Here is a 20995-nt window from a genome sequence, read left to right on the forward strand (position 1 = left end):
CTGCCAGGGAGGGAACTGGGAACCTTCTGCATGCAAGCAGGCAGGTGCTCTCCCCACAGCAGCAGGCCTGCTCAACAGCGCCCCCAGCTGTTTTTTTTGGACTACAACTCCCATCACCCCCAGACACAGTGGCCAAAAGCCAGAGATTGTTTTTTAGACTGTGAGCCCTTTGGGGACAGGGAGCCTTTTAATTTTATTTATATCTGTGTAAGCTGCTTTGGGAACTTTGGTTGAAGAGTGGTATAGAAATATTCGGTGCATAGAAATATTTGCCGTATTGGTATTCTGGGAGTTGTAGAACAACATCTGCAGGAGGGCCGACGTTGAGCAGCCCTGCCTTAGGGGAAACTCTTCCAGGGCTCACTCACGGAGTCTCCCACCCAATTGCAAACCAGGGTGGACCCTGCTCAGCAAAGATGACAGCTCCGGCTTGCTCCCACCAGAGCAGCTCACCTCCAAAGGAGGCCTCCGTGTTCCTTACCAGCAGTTTCCCAGGAGGCCCTGAAGGATGTCGGAGGGCCGGGGCGTCCGGAAGACCGACCACTTGACCGAGCGGTCCTTGAAGATGCTGCTGTTGATCTCGTGGGGCCGCAGCCACTGCTTCACCCGCTGCTGGACGCTGTCCCCTTCTGGGAAGCCGACCGACTTGGGCCCCGGAGGAAAGCTGTCGTCCACAAAGTTGACCTTGTTCTGCGGAGGGAACACACCGATCAGGGCGCCGGGCGCCACGGGGAATTGGATGTGGTGGGCTGGAGGCTGGGGGACACCCGGCTCGTCCCAACTCCCCTGCAAAAAGCAGGCACTGGAGCAGTTGGGAAGCAGAGGGGAGAACCCACAGTTGCCACTCATAGGGGAGGTTTGGGGCCCAGGGCACTGTGTGGATTGGGCCCCTCACCCACAATCTACTGGCAAGAACCACTGCTTGGCAAGAGCCCTTGACAATGGGGGGAGCAACTGGCCCTATCCATCCCCAGCACAGCATTGTCCCAGTACGGTTGCTGGGGTCTGTAGCTTATGTTTCTTTTTTTAGATGTTGAGCCCTTTGGGGACAAGGAGCCATCTCATTTATATCTGTGTAAACCACTTCAGGAACTTTTGTTGAAAAGCGGAATATAAATATTCTTTGTATTCACATTCTTTGGCACTCAGCCCCCCCAGTGATTTCCCCCTCTCCAATCGTGCTTCCACCTACAAAGGCAAGACGTATTCTGACCCCATGCGTGTTTACACAAGAGAAAGTCTGATCCATTTCAATGGAATCACTCCCACGTATGTATCGCACAAGAGGTGCAACTCCCCTCCCGGCTCTGGGGCCCGATACAGAGAGGTTCTCCCGTATCCCCTCCTTGCAGTCCTGACTATCCTGCCTGCCCAGGACGGTTCAATCCTGGCTGGCGGCAACTCTTTGGGGTCTCAGCCCAAGAGCCCCTGCTTGCCGAGAACAGAATCCAGTGGCAAAGCAAACTTTCCCCTCGACTCCTTCGCTCAGGCTGCAGCTGGGAGTGGAGGGAATAAAAAAATAAAGCCACTCTCTCCTCCCGTCACGAGATCCCATCTTCCAAGGGCAGCTTATGGTTCCTACAAACCAGTAGGAACACACACACACGTTCAGTTACAGTTGTGACGGCAGGCTGGAGTGTGTCTGGGCATTTTAAAATCCAGTTTGTTTTATATTTTTAGCTTCATATTTCAATTGTGTCATTTTTACAATCTTGTTTTGAAATTCTGCTGTAAACCGCCTTGGGATTGTTTTAAGGAAAGGCGGTATATACATAAAATTTCTTAGCGAAAAAAGCTCTCTTGGGGGAGAGGAGGGTCAGGGTTTCTAGGAGTTGCCGGGACAGCGGTGACGACCAATATTTCTATACCGCTTTCCCACCAATGTCCTCCAAACGGTTCACATAGAAAAATGAATATATAAAAATAAAGAAGATCTTAGAGAGCACTCTCTTCTGCACGATCCCCACCGCACGTTAAGGTTATCCGAGGAGGTCTGTCTCCAGTTACCACCGGTGCGTCTGGTGGCGACTCAGAGACGGGCCTTCTCTGTAGCTGCTCTTGGGCTGTGGAAGGCGCTCCAGGGAGAAATCCGTAATCTGAATTCGTTACCGGCCTTCAGAAGAGTCCTAAAACCTATCTGTTTGGCCTGGCCTTTCAGGGTTTTTAATTTGTTGTAAATTGTTTTTAACTGCTGTAAGTGTTCGGCTGGGTTCGCCAGGGCTTTTAACTCTTTAAATGTTTTAACTGCTAATTAGTTTTATGCTGCTTTTATAGTTCTGATTTTAACTGTTAATTGGTTTTTACTGTTTTTACTCTGATGTTAAGTGCCCTGAGCCATTTCCAGAAGGGCGGTGTATAAATCGAATCAACCAAATCAAATCAATAAATAATGAATAAAGAAAGACGGCTCCCTGTCCCCAAAGGACTCACCATCTAAAAAGAAACATGAAGGGAGACACCAGCAACAGCCCCGCTAAGAATGGCTGGTAGGGCCAGCGTGCCCCAAGGCCGGCCTGCAAAGGACCACGGGAAGCCGGGCTGGAGAGGGCCGGTTGCTCTCCCCCTGCTCAATAAAGAGAATCGCCATTTCCAAAAGGGGCCTCTTTGCTCAGTTCGCAGTGGGAGAACCCAGCGACAAACACACACCAGCTTCTGTTCCTGAGCCAGATAAGGTGTCCAACTTGTGAGTTCCTCTTCCAGGCTCTCTGATCAAAGTCCAACAGGATTACGCCTCGTTTCAGAAACCGCCCGGAAGGGGCTTCCCACTTCAATCAGCACAGGCCATCGAGGAACACAACTCGGTCATTTAAGCCGCCGCACAATTAGCTATTAATGGCCACGGAGAGTGGCGTTTTCGCAAGGCTGCCAAGAGGAACATGTGCCAAGATGGACAGCTGGTCCCAGGATGGGTCAGAGCCCTGGTCCATCAAGCTGCACACATTGCCAGCTCTCTTTGAGACCAAGGCTTTGGACGCCCACTCCCAGGCTGAAAACGAGACACGGTGGGAGCCGTACCTTGCCCGGGAACATGATGGGCCTCCCGGCTCACCGCCTTGGACTCTTTGCCACTAGGCTACGCTGCTCCTGCTTTCTGGTTCCGTAACACAGAAAGCCAGATTCTGGGTCGGCCATGCTGAGCCAGAGGGACCAATGGCCAGACTTGGTGGACGGCAGCTTCCGATGACCCTCGGAGAAGGAGCAAGCTAGACTCTCCTCTCTTTGTTTAGGAGGGGGCCATGGGAGGAGCTAAGTAGCCGAGAGCAAAGAGGAGAAACGGAAGGGACACCACACCAGAAAGGAGAGGTAGGCTGGAGGCCGGATGGCCAGCAACAGGCACGCCAGTTAATCGGTCGACTCAGGAGCAAGGCAGGGAAGGAAACTGACGATGGGGATGGGGATGGAACCGGGGATGGGGATGTGGGAAACTGACGATGGGGATGGGGAACCGGCAGGGGCCGGTTCGACGGTGGCGGGGGGGACAACATTAAGGGCAGGGGAGGTTGCACTTACCCCCACCAGGTGTGTTTCCCCCACGGGCGCTCACTGAAAAACCGGTCTGGCGGGGTATGCTGCTGCCCCGTCTGCTCCTCAGACCAGAAGTTCCAGGAAGTAGCACGTGCACAAGTGTGCACATTTATAGACCACTTTTCAACAAGGAGCTCCCAAAGCGGTTTACAGAGAGAGAACTAAATCTATCAGCTCCCTGTCCCCAGAGGGCTCACAGTCTGGCAAGACACAGACAGTAGACACCAGCACCAGCAGCCACTGGAGGGATGTCGTGCTGGGGATGGAGAGGGCCATGGAGCCAGGCTTACTGGGGACCGCCGACTACACCGTGGGAGAAAGGCCACCCATAGACACACGGACACATCTGGGCTTCTGCCAGCTGTGGTGGGGAGACAAGCAGGTCTGTCCTTTTAAAAAAAAATCCAGGAGGTGGCACCCCGAAAATCGGAGAGCCGGACTGCACACTTGACAAAATCATAGGACTTTGCGATGGGCACTGCGAAGAGGAAAGGTCAATGGGCTTTTAAAAAATCCCTTTTATGAGTAACATACCCAAAACAGGCTGCCTGAAGCAAAGAAAGTGTTACCATCTACCTCTGAATATCCTAGTCTAGGCACCCCCGTTAGATTTCTAGGGGATCTGCCGAGCGTGGTCCCACAGAGACCATACATCCCCGACTACGAGAAGTACCCACGCCCAGCCCTTCTCCATATCCCACCTTCCACGATCCCAACAGGCACGGCCCATCCGTGTCCCCTATAACAAGGAATCCCAAGTGCTGTCGACTACAACCCCCAGCATCCCCAGGCCTAAGACCCCTGCAACCAGGGATGCTGGGAGTTGTAGTGAACATATGGGACGCCACGTTCCGGGGGGGGCCTGCTGTCTCCCCATTTCTCTGCCTCTAGCTGCAGCCACGAGGACTAGAAACCTGCTTTTAAAAACAAAGATTCTGCAACGGAGAAGAATTTTTAAAAGAATCCTGCCATTTTCATTGAAAAAGAATCCTCCCATTTCTCTGCCTCTAGCTGCAGCCCTGAGGACTAGAAACCTAGTTTTAAAAACAAAGATTCTGCAATGCAGAGGAATTTTAAGAAGAATCCTGCCATTCACACTGCGGGGGGGGGGGCGGGGGGTAGCAAATGACGGACACGGGGACTCACCTCTTGGCAGAAGGAGACGATGTTTTCCCAGAGGGCCTTGGCCTCCCCCTCGTCCGTCTGCCGCCGCTTCTCCACATGCATGCTCTCGCGGCGCCGGAGGGGCTTGGCGCCCTTGTGCTGCGCCATGTAGCCCTGCGGGGTGTGGCAGGCGACGCAGTGCTTGGCCTTCAGCTCGTTCAGCAGGGTGCAGGCGGGGCAGGGCCAATGGCCGGGCCGCTCCGGGGTGGGCGGGGGCTGCGAGGGGAAGAGGCGGGCCACCTTGCGGGCCGAGGGGGCCCGGGCGCTGCAGGCGGCGCAGCCGCCCTTCTCGGAGCCGCACTCGGGGCAGCGGGGGGCCGCCTCGCCCGGCAGGCTGTGCTCCTGGAAGCCGTGCAGCTTGGAGCAGCCGCAGACCCGGCACTGCTGGGCGGCTGTCGGGTTCTTGAGGGTGCACTTGGAGCAGGACCAGGTGGTGAAGTCCGGGCTGGAGGGGCCGCCGGGGGTGAAGCGGACCGAGTCGCCCGCCAGGTCGATGGTGTCGCTGCCCTTCTGGGTGCTGCAGGCCTCGCAGGCCCCGGCCCCGGCGGCGTTGAGGAGGGAGCAGGCACCGCACTGCCAGGCCGGGGGGCTCACCTCCATCTCCTCCTCCAGCACGCTCAGCCGCTTGGGGGCCAGCAGCTCCTGGAAGCGCAGGGCCTTCTGCACGGGGGCCGGCGGGGAGGCCGGCTGGGAGGCCTCGGGCGCTGGCGGCGGCTGCAGCTGGGGCGGGACCTCGCGGCGGCTGCGGGGCACGGGGTTGTTCTGGAGGCCGGGGGAGAAGAGGCTGAAGCTGGGCATCTTCTGGCTGTCGGGCTCCATGGCGGCGGCCGGGTTGGCAACGGCGTGGCTCTCGGGGATCTCCGGGGCGGCGCTGGGCTGAGGGGTGGCGGGCGCCATCGGGAAGCCGGCGGGGGCAATGACTTCAGGGACGACCAGCGCCTCGGGGGGGATCTTGGGCAGCGAGAGCTTGCGGGGCCCGCCGCAGGCGGAGCAGGAGTTGGCCACGGGGGTGTTGTGGAGGGTGCAGCGCTGGCAGGCCCAGCCCTCCTCCGGCCCGGCCGGCTCGGGGCTCTTCCCCCCGGAGTCCTCGCCGCCGCTCTCCGCCGCCGCCGCCTTGGGGGCCCCCTCCTCCGGGCCGCCCCCCTTGGGCTCCGCCAAGGCGCCGGGCTTGGGCAGGACCCCGTTGATGACGGGCAGCGGGGAGCCGCCGGGGCCCGGCTCGGGGGTGAAGCCGCACACCTCGCAGGTCTCCTTGCCCAGGAAGTTGCGGAAGGTGCAGCGGGCGCAGGCCCACTTCTGCTCCTCCACGCTGAGGCGCAGGATGTGGTTGAGGTCCGGCTTCTGGCGGGGGGCTTCGCAGATGGAGCACTGCCGCTGGCCCACCGGGTTCAGGAACGTGCAGCGGGTGCAGGACCATTCCCGCACAGCGGCCATAGAGCCAGAGGAGTGGGTGTGGCTAAAAGAGAGGGAGGAGGAGGAGGAGGCCATTAGTAGGCGGAGCACCCAGGGAGCAGAACGCTCCTCATTCGCTTGCTTAAAAAAACCAATCTGTCCCCCAATCAGTCAATCAATCTATTTCAGTCATTGACCAAAAACATTACATTACACAATAGCCAACAGCAGTTTACAGAAACCTGGCCACTACATTTGTATACTTATAATTAAAATTTGCTAATAAAGAGACTAAATAAAATGCATCGCCCCCATTCTGCATAAGGACAGTCTCGGCAGCTCACAACCCAATTCACTGAAACACATAATAGAACACAACCTTCAAGATCACAGAAACGCTGCCCGGCTTGGGCCCTCTGGGTCAGGCCTGCCCAAGCTGTGATCCGCCAGATGCTGCTGGATGACCACTCCCGTCCTCCCCAGTCACAACGGCATATACTCTAGGATGCTGGGACTTGTAGTCCCGAGATCTGCAGGCGGGTCGGAGCCGTGCGGCCCTGATCTAGGCCAATACGGGCTAAGGTGACTGGCAGGTGCTCTTGGGGGACTTGGGAAGCAGACTGAGAACTGCGGCGAGGGAACCTCAGGATGGGAGGCAGCAGCGGACGGCGCTGGGCACCTCCTGCACGCCAAAGCCAGCGCTGCGCCAACTACTGCCACGCCTACTATATGTATATATCGCTTTTCAACACAAGTTCCCAGAGCGGTTTAAATAGAGAAATAAATAAATAGAATGGTTCCCCGTCCCCCAAAGGGCTCACGATCTGAAAAAGAAACACAAGAGCGACCCCAGCAACAGCCACTGGAGAAATGCTGTGCTGGGGCTGGAGAAGGCCAGTTGCTCTCCTCTTGCTAAACACAAGAGAATCGGCACTTTAAAAGGGTACCGCTTTCCTCAGTTAGCAGGGCCAGGGCCATTCCCCTGCGCAGGGAAATGTGGCTGGAGACGACGGGAGGGGTAGTTCAGCGACCTCTGGAGTGCCACAGGTTGGGACCCCCTGCCCTAACGGATCTACGTGCCGGGCGGGCACTTATTTCAGAACAATTCCTATGTTGTTTTTTAGGCACAGACACAACACAGGAGCTCTGCAGGTCAAAAGAGGCCGACAAAAAACACCACCAGGTATTTGCTCCTTACTCATGGGGCATTCATTCATATTCCACTCTTCCTCCAAGGAGCCTAAAGTGGTGCACGTGGTTATGCTTATCCCCACAACCACCCTGTGAAGTAGGCTAGGCTGAGAGATCAGTGATGGGCCCAGAATCACCCAGTGAGTTCCACTGCTGACCGGGGATTTGAACCCGGGCCTCCCCAAGTCCAGCACCCTAACCACTGCTCCATCCAGACACAACCTCCCTTGTCCAAATGGTGAATTCTGCCCTGGTTAGCTGCTTACTCTGGCCTTGCCAAGTTAAAATGAGACCGCGAGGGGGGGGGAACCCCTCCCGTTTCGATTCGAGATCGCTTCCTCCCGCATGGCAGGTTTGCAGCTACCGTATCAAACAGCAGCGGTTGGTCTCGTGCTGACTTAAACAGCGAGACGGCAGCAGTCACTCCCAGAAGCGATGCTTTGAGGAGAGATTAAACCCCCGCTGTCCTGCTTCGCTTTCCCCTCCGTGCCGAGAAGAAAAGGGAAGTGGTCACGGCTGGAAGGAAAGGTGTTGCAAATCCCTCGCAACCAGCGCCAATTGTTGAGAGCGCCACACAGGCACAGAGCTAAAAATCAATGTTTCTCACTCGGCGCCAGTGGCAAATGTATAGACACCTGGGATCCCAGATTGGGCAGCAGTGACCCCAGATTTCCTTGCACTGCAGAAGGAACAAAAAGATGCTACTTTTGGAAGAGCAAATCCTGCCTATCCCCCCCCACTCCCCGATGATTTAGGTCAGTGGTTTTCACTATTTTTTTTAAAGTGTGGGTGCCCACTTTGGCGTGCGTGTACACACACACACACACACACACACACACACACACACACACACACACCACTTCCCACTCTGCTGACCTCTGCACAGTCCTGTATTTACCTGAATCAAAGACTAGGTTTTCACCCCTATTCTTTCATGCTAGAAATCAGGGAGTCTATCTTAAATTCAGAGTCCTCTTCTTTTGGGGAAAATAAGGGAATAACCTGTATTCCCCCCCCCCGCCGCCCTTTAAGGGGCTCATCTTAAATTCAAAGGCCACTGGGGCTGGGGATTATGGGAGCTGAAGTCCAATAACACCTGGGGGCCCAACGCTGAGGATCCCTGGTCTACACTGACTGGCGGCAGCAGGGAAGAGTCCTTCGTAGCCCTACCTGGGATTGAAACTGGGGCCTTCTGCACGCAGAGCAGATGCTCTTCCGTGGTGCTCCAGTCCCTCAAAATCATACGTCTATAGGAAGTTGCCTTCGGCTGAGCCACACTGGCTCAGTGCGGTCTACACTGATCGGCAGCCGCTGTTGAGGGTTTCAGACAGGGGACCTTTCCACCACGGGGAAGCCAAGAATGGAACCTGGGAGCCTGCAAAACGTGCCCTTCCCAACCAAGCTCTGGCCCTAAGCCAGATACACCACATTCTAATGATCACCATATAACTTCTAATGATCACCATATAAGCCATTTCCCAGCATGCATTTGAGCCGATCTGTTGGATGACAATATGGCAACATTCTTTTCATTTAGCAGGGGGAGAGTAACTGGCCCTATCCGCCCCCAGCACAGTACCTTCAGTGACTGTTGCTGGTGTCTATCTTGTGTTTCTTTTTAGATTGTGAGCTCTTTGAGGACAGGGAGCCATCTTATTTATTTATTATTTCTCTGTGTAAACTGCCCTGAGCCATTTTTGGAAGGGCGGCATAGAAATCGAATTATTAATAATAACAACAGCAACATCAACAACATATCTTCACAAAGCAAGAGAAAGAATGGTGAAGGCAAGAACACAGGAAGTGGGGGGGGGTGCATTCTCCTTCACCCAATTTATCACGGAAAGAGGACTGGATTTCAAAGCAGGAAGTCACTTTGTTCTGCTTTTGAGAAACGATCCCCCCGCCCTTCGAACTGCCAAGAGGGCTAACCTCTCATGAACTGAATGCACAGCTTGCAATTTCCGTCTGCTTAGCAACTGCCGCTGCCTTTCTAATCCAGCGGACCTGGCCTTTAGACAGGAACAGAGGAGGCTGCCTTCTACTGAGTCAGACCCTTGGTCCATCTAGCTCAGGATTGTCTACTCAGACTGGCAGCGGCTTCTCCAAGGTGGCAGGCAGGAGTCTCTCTCAGCCCTCTCTTGGAGATGCTGCCAGGGAGGAAACTTAGACCCTTCTGCATGCAGGCAGGAAGGTGCTCTTCCCAGAACAGCCCCATCCCCTAAGGGGAAGATCTCACACATGCAGGCTCCCATTCAAATGAAAACCAGGGCAGACTCTACTTAGTAAAGGGGACAATACATGCTTGCTACCACAAGAACGTCCCAAGTTCAATTACTGGTAGTATCTAAGTTAACAGGAACATAGCAACATCAGAAGCTGTCTTAAACAGAGTCAGACCCTTGGTCCATCTAGCTCAGTATTGCATACAATGACTGGCAGCCGCTCTCCCAAGCATTCAGGCAGGGGTCTCTCCCAGCCCTGCCCGGAGCGGCCAGGCAGGGAACCTGGGACCTTCCACATGCAGATGCTCTTCCACTGAACTATGGCCCCGCTCCCTAAGGGGAGAAGCGTACAGAGCTCACATCGTCTCCCATCCAAATGCAAACCTAGGTGGGCCCTGCTTAGCAAAGGGGACAGTTCATGCTCGCTACCACAAGACCAGCAGTCCTCCTCGGACTGCCCTATGACTCTTCCTTGTGCCGGATGTCAGGAAACCAGAGACTAAAAATACGCTCGGCCCCAAAGGGCATCTAGCAGTTACGTTCGGCCCTCCTGAAGGTGGTACTATTTCCTGAAGCTCGCAGTCTTCCAAGCTCTCCCCCTCTGGACGGGCTGCGGTGACATTTCCTCTATTTTTAGAAATGAAATTAAGCGCTGCCTTCCTCCGGCCTCCCTGCTACGCTTCCTCCGAGACGGGAGGGTCTGACCGGGGATTTGGAAACCCAGGAAAGAAAGGACGATTTTTCCAGTGCAGGAGCTAAATAAAGCACGTGCCGTTTCCTGGAGTGGAGGGCCTTCTAAACCCCTCCAAGTTGAAGCAGCTTCTCTTCGTTAAAGGGAGGGAAAGATCCCCCCTCCTGGGGCTGTCGGTCTCTTCTGTGTGCGTGTTGGGATTTCTTTTCTCTTTGTTTTTACAATCGCGGGCCCTTTGGGGCTAGGGAAGCACTTCCACGGCTCTCTGGGGACGTGAGCTGCTTTGAGAACCTTGTGTGGAAAAGCTGTATAAACCTTTCTAAGCAAACAGAATAACGTCACCAGGGCTCTCGCAAAAATCTATTTGGAACGAGGACAGGAGAGGGCCAACTTGGACTACAAGACCCATCATTCCTCAGCATTGGCCACAGTGGCTGGGGATGATGGGAGTCGTAGTACAGCAACAGCTGTAGGGCCAGGTTTGCCCACCCTGATCCCGGACCATGGGCCCTTATTTATTTATTTGACAGATGTGTACAGTGCCCCAAACATTCATCACTGGGTGGTTAACAACAACATAAAACAAGTTAAAACATACACAAAAGTCTTAATACAAGTAAGGCAATCTAAACATTAAACAAAGGTTAAAACTTAGGAAGTTTAAAAAGCTGAAAAAGCTTGGCTGAAGAGGCGGGTCTTTGAGGGCTTTTTAAAAAATGCCAGAGATGGGGAGGATCATATTTCAGTAGGGAACGCATTCCACAGTCTCGGGGGCAGCCACCGAGAAGGCCTGTCTCCCTGTGGCCGCCGGACGAGCTGGCGGCAACTGGAGACGGACCTCTCCAGACAACTTCAATGGGCGGTGGGGGTCATAATGAAGACGTTCTCTTAAAATACCCAGGGCCTACGCCGTTTAGGGCTTGCCAAAATTACCAGACTTAATGGTGGGTGTGGTAGGAGGTAAAATGTGCCGTTGAGTCGGTATCGACTCCTGCTATATTTTCTTATACTGCCCAAAACTTACAGCTCTGGGTGGTTTACAACAAAATAAAGACAGAAACAGTCAAACATTGGTTAAAAAAGAAGGGGTGAGGGAGGTGGGGGAATTAAAACGTTACAACAATTCAAACATGTTAAAATAATATTTTTAAGAACAGTATTCAGACCATTCAAACCACCTCCTATATCTTTCTTTCTCCTAGGCGTACCTGTTGCTAATCCCATGTGCGGCAGCTCTCGCGAGAGTTCGCGAGCAGCTGCCGATGAGCAACGGGACGGGGAGAAAATCGGGATGCCCGGCCGCCGAGAATTGGCAGGCGGGTGGGAGGAAGTGGTGAGCTAGCTTTCCAGCTGGCCTGCCAGCCAGAAACTGGGGGCGGACCGGGGAAAGCAGACTGCTCCCGCCAGCAGGTGGCGGACCGGGCCAGCAGCCGGGAATTGGTGGGCAGGCAGAGGTGGCAGCCAGAAACCATGGGCGGGGAGAAGGAGGCCAGCGGAGGTGCAGATGCTCTGCGCCCAGCCCAGCTAGTATTCAATTAAAAGCCTGGGTGAACAGACGCATCTTTAAAGACTTTTTAAAAGCTGTCAGAGGTGGGGAGGCTCTTATTTCAGCAGGGAGTGAATCCCAAAGCCTTGGGCAGCAGCGGAGAAGGCCCGTCCCTGAGCAGCCACCAGACGGGCCGGTGGCAACTGCAGACGGACCTCTCCAGATGATCTCAGTGGGCAGTGGGGTTCATGACGAAGAAGACGTTCTTCGTAAGCAGAAAAAGAGAGACACCATTTTGGCCTCTGCGGCCTAAAATTCTACAAAGCACAAGGACCGCAACTTCTGAGCGCGCTCCCAAATCCAGCCAGTTTTTAAAAATGCCAAAACAATAAGTACAGTCGGGAGAAATTATCTGCAGAATGTCAAGAGATGCCCTACTTCCCGCAATAATATCTACACCCGACGGCAAATTCATTGCTGGAGGATCCCGAGACGTTTGCTGGGGTTCGGGTTCCTTTGGCAAATCGGGCCACATCAGAAGTGGGGCCGCGGAGCAGGAAGCGCCCCTAGTTTGCATGTCTTAGATGCAGATAATTAACAAGGTTTGCACAGCGCATGAAGTGGCACAGCAGGCGTGTGCCAACAACTGGGGGACGTGTTGCATTTCGGCGGCGACATTGATATTCAGAACCAGGAAAGCTGGCCGGCAACGAATGTGAAAAATGCACGGCAGTCCTTGACAGATTGCGAATGCTAAAGAGACGCTGTGAATTTGGGCTTATTTGTACTCGCTTCCTGGCACTGTCATCACATTCTTAAACACTTCCACAAGCATGAGAGCTAGAGGCTTGTTTCTTTAATTTGGCCGGAAACCACGCGGAGCCGTCGCCGTCTATTTTGAATTAGAGACACAACTTCACGTTTATGTAGCCTTCATTTCCAATCATGACTAGCCCACTTTTCCATCCAAGAGATCAAAGTGGTTCGGCAGAGTCTAAACCATCAACACACACAAACAACATCGGGCTGACAAAAATCGGAAGACGGCTCGGCATTTAAATGTCTCATCCCTTTAAAAGATTCAATGGGCATGAGAATAAAAAGGTCTCGCAGCCCAGCAAAAGGAGAAGGGAAGGGAAGCCAGGTGGAGAGACCTTCGAAAGGGGTTCCACGGCATCGGGCACCACAACCAAGACGACTCTGATGCTCACTGCCCACCAGGCCAGCTCTAACGGTTCGCATTTGGTCTACTAGGGATGTGCACAAAACTGATTTTGCTGGTTTGGCTTGAATCCGAAGCAGATTCAAGCCAACCTGGCCTGATTCAGTTTTGTGCCTGGTCGAACCGGATTCCCACTTACCAACAGAGCTCTGACCCGGTTCGAATTCGATGAATTCGAACCGGGTCGGAGCTCTGTTGGTAAATGGGAATCTGCTGAGGAGCCCGGTTCGAACCGAGATGACTCGCACACCCCTAGTGAAAACATGTGAGCACTGTCTGCTGTTAGAAATTCCCCTTAGGGGCTGGGGCTGTGGTTGTAGTGGTAGAGCATATGCTTTGCATGCAGAAACTCCCAGCTTGAGTCCCTGGCATCTCCAGGTAGGGCTGGGAGAGACTCCTGCCTGTAACCTTAGAGAAGCCGCTGCTTGACTGTTTAGGCAATACTGTGCTAGATGGACCAAGGGTCTGACTCAGTATATGGCAGCTTCCCTAGGAGCATCCCTAGGTCCACGACAGAGCATCTACTTTGGATGCAGAGGGTCTCTGGTTCCCTCCCTGGCAGCATCTCCAGGTAGGGCTGGGAGAGAATCCTGCTGGAAACCGTGGAGAGCTGCTGCCAGTCTGGGTTGACAATCCTGAGCCAGATGGATCACTAGTCTGACTCAGTAGAAGGCAGCTTCCTATGTTCCTACGGACTGGACCTGTGCCGCAGTTGCCAGAGAGGGCAGCCACCACTATAAGAGGGAAGAGATTGTGCTTTGATAATGGGGGACTACTCACAGCCTTCGGCATGTTTCTGGGCAGCCAGCCCATCCGTTTCAGGCAGGGCACTCGTTTTTCGCTCCCCCCCAGGCATCAGCAATTTTTAATAACTCAAATGCATAAACAAAAATGGTACCAACAAAGAAATTACTGAAGTCAGAGTGGAGAATGGAACACGTATAGAGCATTGCCATTGCCGTTATCATCACTGCACAAGTAAATAAAGACCAGTTCCTCCCAAATCTATGCAGGTTTAAATTTACAGCATGAGGACAGAAATTAATTTGATAATTCAGAACAGGGAAGAAACGGTGGAGGAAAGTGCATAGTCAGTTATTCAAACCAATGGGTTAGGAGGAGGGATTCTCGAAACCCAGCTCCTTAGATGATGTTGGACTACAACTCCCATCACCCCCAGTCACAATTTATTGTGGGTAGGGATGATGGGAGCTGTAGTTCAAACAGCTGGAGAGCCAAGGTTGCCCAACCCCTGCCACAGAGGCCTGCCTTATCTGGGCCACAAAAATCATTGTGGCTGTGGATAATAGGAGTAGTAGTCCAACACCTTGTAGACCCAAGAACCCCTGGGTTAGGCCCAAAGGTGCCCTTCCACTCAGAGAAGGGCATTTTATACCTCAAAGTAGAATGTGGTGTGGGAAAAGTTAAACTGAACCCAAACATGATGTTCTGCTTGTGTGTGGTGACGACTATTGAACCTTCTTATAGGACTGTGTGAACTTTTAAGGATCGGAAGGTCAGCAGTGGTTGCTTTCCTTCCACTCACAGTCCTTTGGGGTTAAAAGGGAAAGTGTGCTGTCGAATCGGTGTCGACGCCTGGCGACCGCAGAGCCCCGCGGTTTGTCTTTTGGCAGAATACAGGAGGGGTTGACCATTGCCATCTCCCGTGCAGTATGAGATGATGCCTTTCAGCATCTTCTCTACATCACTGCTGCCCGATAGAGGTGTTTCCCATACCAGCGGGGATTCGAACCGGCAACCTCTGGCTTGCTAGTCCAGTCATTTCCCTGCTGTGCCATTAAGTGGCGCTGTACAGAAGTTATTCCAAAGAGGACTGACGACTCCTCTTCGCTTTTGTGGACACCAGCTGCCGAATAAAGAGAACGGCGGGGTGCTCCCTGACAACGGAAGGGGATGTAAGGCACCTTCTCCAGGCTGCTGTTCCCAGGTCTCGTATCGTGCGCCTGCTGACACGGTGAAGAGGTAGAGAACATCAACACCAGCCACTGAGGAGAGCTGGGCTTGTGGCACCAAGCGTGAACTGTCCCCTTTGCTAAGCAGGATCCACCCTGTTTTGCATTTGGAGGGGCGGCTACATGTAAGCACTGACTGCTGTGAGATCTTCCCCTTAAGGGATGGGGCTGTAGCTCCGTAATAAGAACATCTCCTTGCGGAGAGCAAGCATGTGGTAGCCAGCATGACTTGTCCCCTTAGCTAAGCAGGGTCCGCCCTGGTTGCATATGAATGGGAGACAAGAAGTGTGAACACTGTAAGATATTCCCCTTAGGAGATGGAGCCGCTCTGGGAAGAGCATCCAAGTTCCCTCCCTGGCAGCATCTCCAAGATTAGGCTGAGAGAGACTCTTGCCTGCAACCTTGGAGAAGCCGCTGCCAGTCTGTGAAGACAATACAGGGCTGGCAGAGACTCTTGCCTGAAACCTCAGAGAGCTGCTACCAGCCAGTGTAGACAAGGCTGAGCTAGATGGACCAATGGCCCGACTCTGCATAAGGCAGCTTCCTACGTTCCTATGTTTCGGTGGGTTATTATTTGGGCCGACAAAAGTGGGGTTAATTCCGGTCTCAATCCACTCCGTCCGATTTATATGTCGCAGCTTCGCCGACGAGATCTTCTCTCTCCCTCTCAAAAGGGGAGGGGGGACATCCCCCAGAGTTCAAAACAAATAAAGCCCTTAAACCCCGCTGCCTCGCTTTGCTCTAGTGCCAAAAATCAATTGTTCTTGTTAACAAGGTATAAAGCCGGAATTCTCCGACAGACAATACATCCCCGCCAAATCCTCCCGCTCGGCCGAGCCTTCAAGTCTCAGCCTTGCTTAGCCTCCTACAAGCACTAAATCCTCCAGGCCAGCCTTCGCGCCCCTTCGGATACTCCGTGCCCCACAAGCGGGATGCGGATCGACCTTGCTCAGTCGTATCACGGGGCCATGGTCTGCCGGCCCAAGCCGCTGCCTCTCCCGCAGCCCTTTTCTCCAGGCTGACTCTTTGCTTCCTGTATGATACACGACGTGTGTTACATCAAAGGAACATCACACCTATGTGCCCAAGCAGAAAAGCTGGCCAAGGAGCAACGGGAGAAGACCGAGGCTCACGTATCTTCTCCAATTCTACCAATCTCAGCCAGCCAAACTCTCCAGCTCTCTTGTACAAATCAGACGATTCCTCCTTGCCTGAAAGGCACTTCCAACGATAACCGCGCCACCAACCACCGGTACACTACAATACTTTGCGTCCTTTCAAAATTAAAATCTCCGACTCGGCAACGGGTGCGAGGCAAGGGCTAAAGTCCAAAGGGTCGCCTCGAACCGAGACAGTCGGCTTTGCATCCCTGCTCAGCCACGAAGCTCACTGGGCAATCTTGAGCCGCTCACATACACTTTCCACCCAATTCGCCCTGCTGGGCGGCTGGAAGGATAAAACGGGGATGTCCCGAGTTCCTTGGAAGAAATACGGGATATAACAGTGATACGTTAGTAAGAGTTAACACGACGGCCACATCTTGCATTTTTTATTCCCCCCTCTCCCCGTTCCATGGAAGTTTTATCTTTTCCTCCATGGAATCTGTGACATCCAATTGGCACTATGGATAAAGGTAAAGTGTGCTGTCATCAAGTCACTGTCAACACCGGGCACAAAATCCCAGTTCTCAAGTTTCTAGCCCTTAAGGTTTGAAAGTACACGAGCAATATCTGGTGAAGCTTGCGGCGTGGGCACACTCAACAAGATTTCCAGTGGTTAGATTGAGAACCTTCAACATCCTACATATTGTATTTACTGGAATCGAAGGCTAGGTTTTTTCCAAGCTTCTTGATATTAGAAATCAGGAAATCATCTTAAATTTAGAGTCCTGTTCCTTCCAGGTAAATGCAGGTACAGACTGTATTTAACCTCTCTATTTTTTAAGGGGGTTGTTTTAAATTTAGAGTCGTCTTCGGTTCGGGTAAATACGGCAGCTCTTTGCCCCTTCCCCACCAGAAGCAAAATTATGCAAGGTAACATTGGCTACTTTTGTGATGTGAAGTCACACCGGTCGCAGAAGCTTGCTTTTCTTAATGCTCAGTTTTGATTCCTGAGTGTGCACAACTCTGTCCCTACGCATTATTATTTGGAGGGGGCCCCCAAACAGCTACCCCTAATCCCAGCTGGGATCTCAAGCAAGGGGGAAATCGGAGGTGCTGGCTGAGCCCATGGCCCAACCCTGCTGTGTCCGGTTTCGCCTTCTCACCCGCGGCACCTAAATCACCTCTCAACTGGTGAGTCCTGGTCAGCCTGCGATTGATGTCAAAGCTCCGAACGGCCCCCTGACCGGAGCTCTTCATGATGCGTCTGAGGCGCAGCAGCTGCAGCAGGGCTTAGCGAGCCGGTTTCTGGAGTGGACTGGTCATTTTAGCCCAGCAGCTGAGCTAGGCCACCAGGAAGAGGAGACATTGTGATGTCACCGGTCTCCCTGGACTGCCTTGAAGCCAAGCACAAGCTCCTGACTCCTTGCAGGGATTCGGGGGGCATGCCACACTCGATTCGGGGAGTGCGATTCGGGGAGCATGCCACACTCGATTCGGGGAGTGCGATTCGGGGAGCATGCCACACTCGATTCGGGGAGTGCGATTCGGGGAGCATGCCACACTCGATTCGGGGAGTGCGATTCGGGGAGCATGCCACACTCGATTCGGGGAGTGCGATTCGGGGAGCATACCATGCTCAGCTGCGCACAGGAGCCAACTTCCTGTCTGGAGCCCCCAAATCTCATCACACAGGTAGGAGAGGAAGCCTCTGTATTCCAAAGCTCTCTCTTTGACCTCCAGCTTCTCCCAACGGCGACCATGTCTCAGGGTTCAAGCCTCCAGACAAGAAGATAAAACCTCAGGGTGGGGGAACAGATCTCAGGGAAAGGGGGATCTTCTGCTCAGTTTGAAGAGAACTTTGCTATTAGCTCGGCCCCCAGGATTGCCAGACCCTGCCCCTGAACCTCCAGGCACAGCCTGTTCAGACATTATGTTGTACCCAGGTTAGAGATGTGAAGATGTTGGGGGGGGAGACCGGGGGGAAAATAGGGAAACAAAAAACATGGAGGGGTGGTGGTTCTGAGAAAGAATGGTTTCCCCCCCAGGCCTTCACAGCTCTAACCTGGGTCCAAATGCCTTTATACACATGCATGCTGTTGCTTGAATGACTGTAGCGGCATTTGTTTGAAAAGTGGTATAGGCCCCCTGACCCCAAAAACGCGGCTTGCGGATAGGAAGTGTACTGCTGCCCCTGTGCTCAACATCTGCATAATTGTACCTCCTCCATGTTACATCGTACACAGATTTTAGGAGAGCTGAGCATCATGCATGAATAGGGCTTCTACCTTAATATTCTTGCGCGAGTGAAGCCGTGATGGCTCAATCCAAACTATGGCCTCTATGGATTGTCAACTAGGAGAGGAAACCCTCTCGCCTCCGAAGACAAGCCCTCAACTCTTGTCTGGGTCTATTTAAACTCTACTTTTTAAGGGGGTCGTCTTAAATTCAGAGTCCTCTTCGATTCGGGTAAAAACAGTATTTGAACCCCAAGAGTAGGGGCTCGTGGTTGGGTCTACACACATTTGCCGGATTTGGACATCATGAGAAACTACAATCTGATCCGTGGGCTCCCCAGGGCGATCTGGTGGGCCACTGTGGGAAACAGGAGGCTGGACTAGATCGGCCTTCTTGGGCCTGATCCAGCGGGGCTGTTCTTATGTACAATTAGGATACAGGCACAGGAGAGGGACAAGCCCATTCCTAAATCGTGATCTGGAGAGACACAGATGCAAGGTCTAAACTGGCCCAGGAAACAAGGTGACTTATTATGTGCGCTTGGATCATGGCCTGGGACCAAAATAGTTGCTCCAGTACTTAGGAAGAGAATGAAACTGCTGTATACCGAGCCAGACCGTTGGTCCATCTAACTTACTACTGTCTCCATGAGGCCTGCTCCACTTCGGCCCTCTTGCAGATGCTGGCCTACAACTCCCATAATCCCTGGCTACTGGCCACTGTGGCTGGGGATTATGGGAGCTGTAGTCCCCAAACAGCTGAGGGGCCAAGGTTGAGTAGGCCTGGTCTACACGGACTGGCAGCAGCTTCTCCCGAGTTTCAGGCAGGAGTCTTCCCCAGCCCTACCCGGAGATGCTGCCAGGGAGTGAACCTGGGACCTTCTGCACGCAAAGCAGATGCTCAAACACTGAGCTACAGCCCCGTCCCCTCAGGGGAATACCTTAGTGCTCTCATGTAGTCTCCCATCCAAATGCAAACCAAGGCAGACCCTGCTTAGCCACAAGGACAAGTAGTGCTCCAACCCACCAGACCAGCTCTCTTCCCCAATGCCTGCTGCATTCACACTGTACACGAAAAGGTCTCTGGACCCCCCCCCCCCGCCAGGCACATTGCCGGTGGCAGAAAACTGCTGCGCTGTGTTCCACGGGTGGGCCGGTGGGAGGCCGGGCCATTTGCAGAGGCTGTGATTTCGGGGCTCGCAGCACGAAGGGGAGCTCTGAACAGGAGCCTGATTACAGCTGCCCGAGCGCAAAGCGAAACGAGACGACGAGCTGCTCTTTTTTACACGGACAAAGGGCCAGATGATGGCCCCCGAGGAGCCTTTGACTCAATCCTTCTGCAAAACGCCGACCTGCACAGCCAAAGGGCTGCTGGGCCGAGGGAGGCCGCTCTGCAGAGTGGCAATCATCGTCCTCGCTGCCTTCCTGCCGGCGCCCACCCTCCCCGATTCTCGCCCCCCCCCCACCCGCCGAAATTGCTACTCGGGGTGAGTCATCCTGGCAGCAGCACAGAACACATAGGAATGGGGGAGACGCCTTGCCAAGGCTGTGGCTCCAAACCAGAGAGCACGGGGTAAGTTGACCCCTGCTAACGAAGCCAAGAGGCACCTTTTTAAAGTGGCGGCTCTCTTTTATGTTGCAGGGGGTGAGCAACTGGCCCTGTCCATCCCCCGCACAGCATCCCTCCAGTGGCTGCTGCTGGGGTCTTATGTTTCTTTTTTAGATTGTGAGCCCTTTGGGGACAGGGAGCCATTTTATTTATAGCTCTGCAAACCGCTTTGGGAACTTTTTTTGCTGAAAAGTGGGATATAAAAATTCGGCGTATCGTAGCGTCGAATCACTGTAACGGAGCGGGCCTTTGTTCAGCCGGAAACCTCATTCAAGTTGCATATCAGAACTTCCCACAATTCTAAAAGCCATTTCTGGCCTGGCTGTTCTGTGTAATTCCGTGTCTCACAGTAGTCTGTTGTGTATCGGTCGTCCTCCAGTAGGCCAGGAAAAGACTGGAAATAGTCTCAAGTACCCAAAACGCAAACAGGGGCCCCCAACTGTCTCAGGAATCTGCTACTATGGAGGGGACGAGAGAGAGAGATTAAGCTTCTGAAATTAGCGCTGAGCAGACGGATCCGAGAATGTTGTTTGCCTCTCTCCCAAAAGAGGATTGTAATTACCACCTCTTTCCGCACTAGACACTAAAACGGCAAACCTCCTCCCTATAAAGGAAACAGCCAGCTTTTGTGTGGAATTGAGGTGGGGCGGTTTTGTCACCGGAGGAGCTCTTGAAGTTGCTGTTCCCAGAAAGTTAATTTTGTGCGAGTTTAGCTTTCTCATTTGCTGCCAGAGAATCTACACTCTCCGTGTTGTTTCTGAAGTGTTCTGAGTGTAGATTCTCTGGTAGCAAATGAGATTTTCAATACAAACCATGAATCCACCCTCATTTGCTACCATAGAATCTACACTCAGAACACCTCAGAAACAACAGAACCCTGTACCCCATGGCTTAGCAACCCATGGGAGTGGCTGGCACCCTATGTGCCAGCCACACTAAACCAGCACTCGCTCTGGGCCACCCCCTCAAGTGCACTTATGGTTCTGCTGAAACCTCCATTATACCATATGGGGGAAAACCTTAAAGATGTGTAAATTGTTGATTTACCAAAAATCAGCCCTCTGCCCAAATCCTTTGAAAAAATTCTGGTAGCTTCCTTGCCCCCCTTGGGCACTACCACCAACCCCACACCACTGTAGGCCACCCCTCCCCCCCGATGTAAAGCGATACACCTCCATTA

At 53.4% G+C, this 20995-nt stretch overlaps 1 protein-coding gene across 4 annotated transcripts in view; it reads right to left on the minus strand.

Annotated features, from left to right (window-relative positions):
• Window positions 1-20995, minus strand: part of CAPN15 (calpain 15) — an 80042-nt gene that overhangs the window by 18263 nt on the left and 40784 nt on the right. For 3 of the 4 annotated variants that reach the window (XM_053276895.1, XM_053276894.1, XM_053276897.1), the window contains 2 exons: window positions 4672-6145; window positions 482-690 (listed from right to left, as the gene is read on the minus strand). In XM_053276895.1, coding sequence (XP_053132870.1) covers window positions 482-690; window positions 4672-6145 — 1683 coding nt within the window. Of the gene's footprint in view, window positions 1-481; window positions 691-4671; window positions 6146-17153; window positions 17286-20995 lie in introns of those variants that run through there. The other variant, XM_053276898.1, reaches the window with a different exon arrangement.

This window comes from Hemicordylus capensis, chromosome 13 (genome assembly GCF_027244095.1).
Source record: "Hemicordylus capensis ecotype Gifberg chromosome 13, rHemCap1.1.pri, whole genome shotgun sequence".
In the NCBI taxonomy this organism is placed as follows: Eukaryota; Metazoa; Chordata; class Lepidosauria; order Squamata; family Cordylidae; genus Hemicordylus; species Hemicordylus capensis.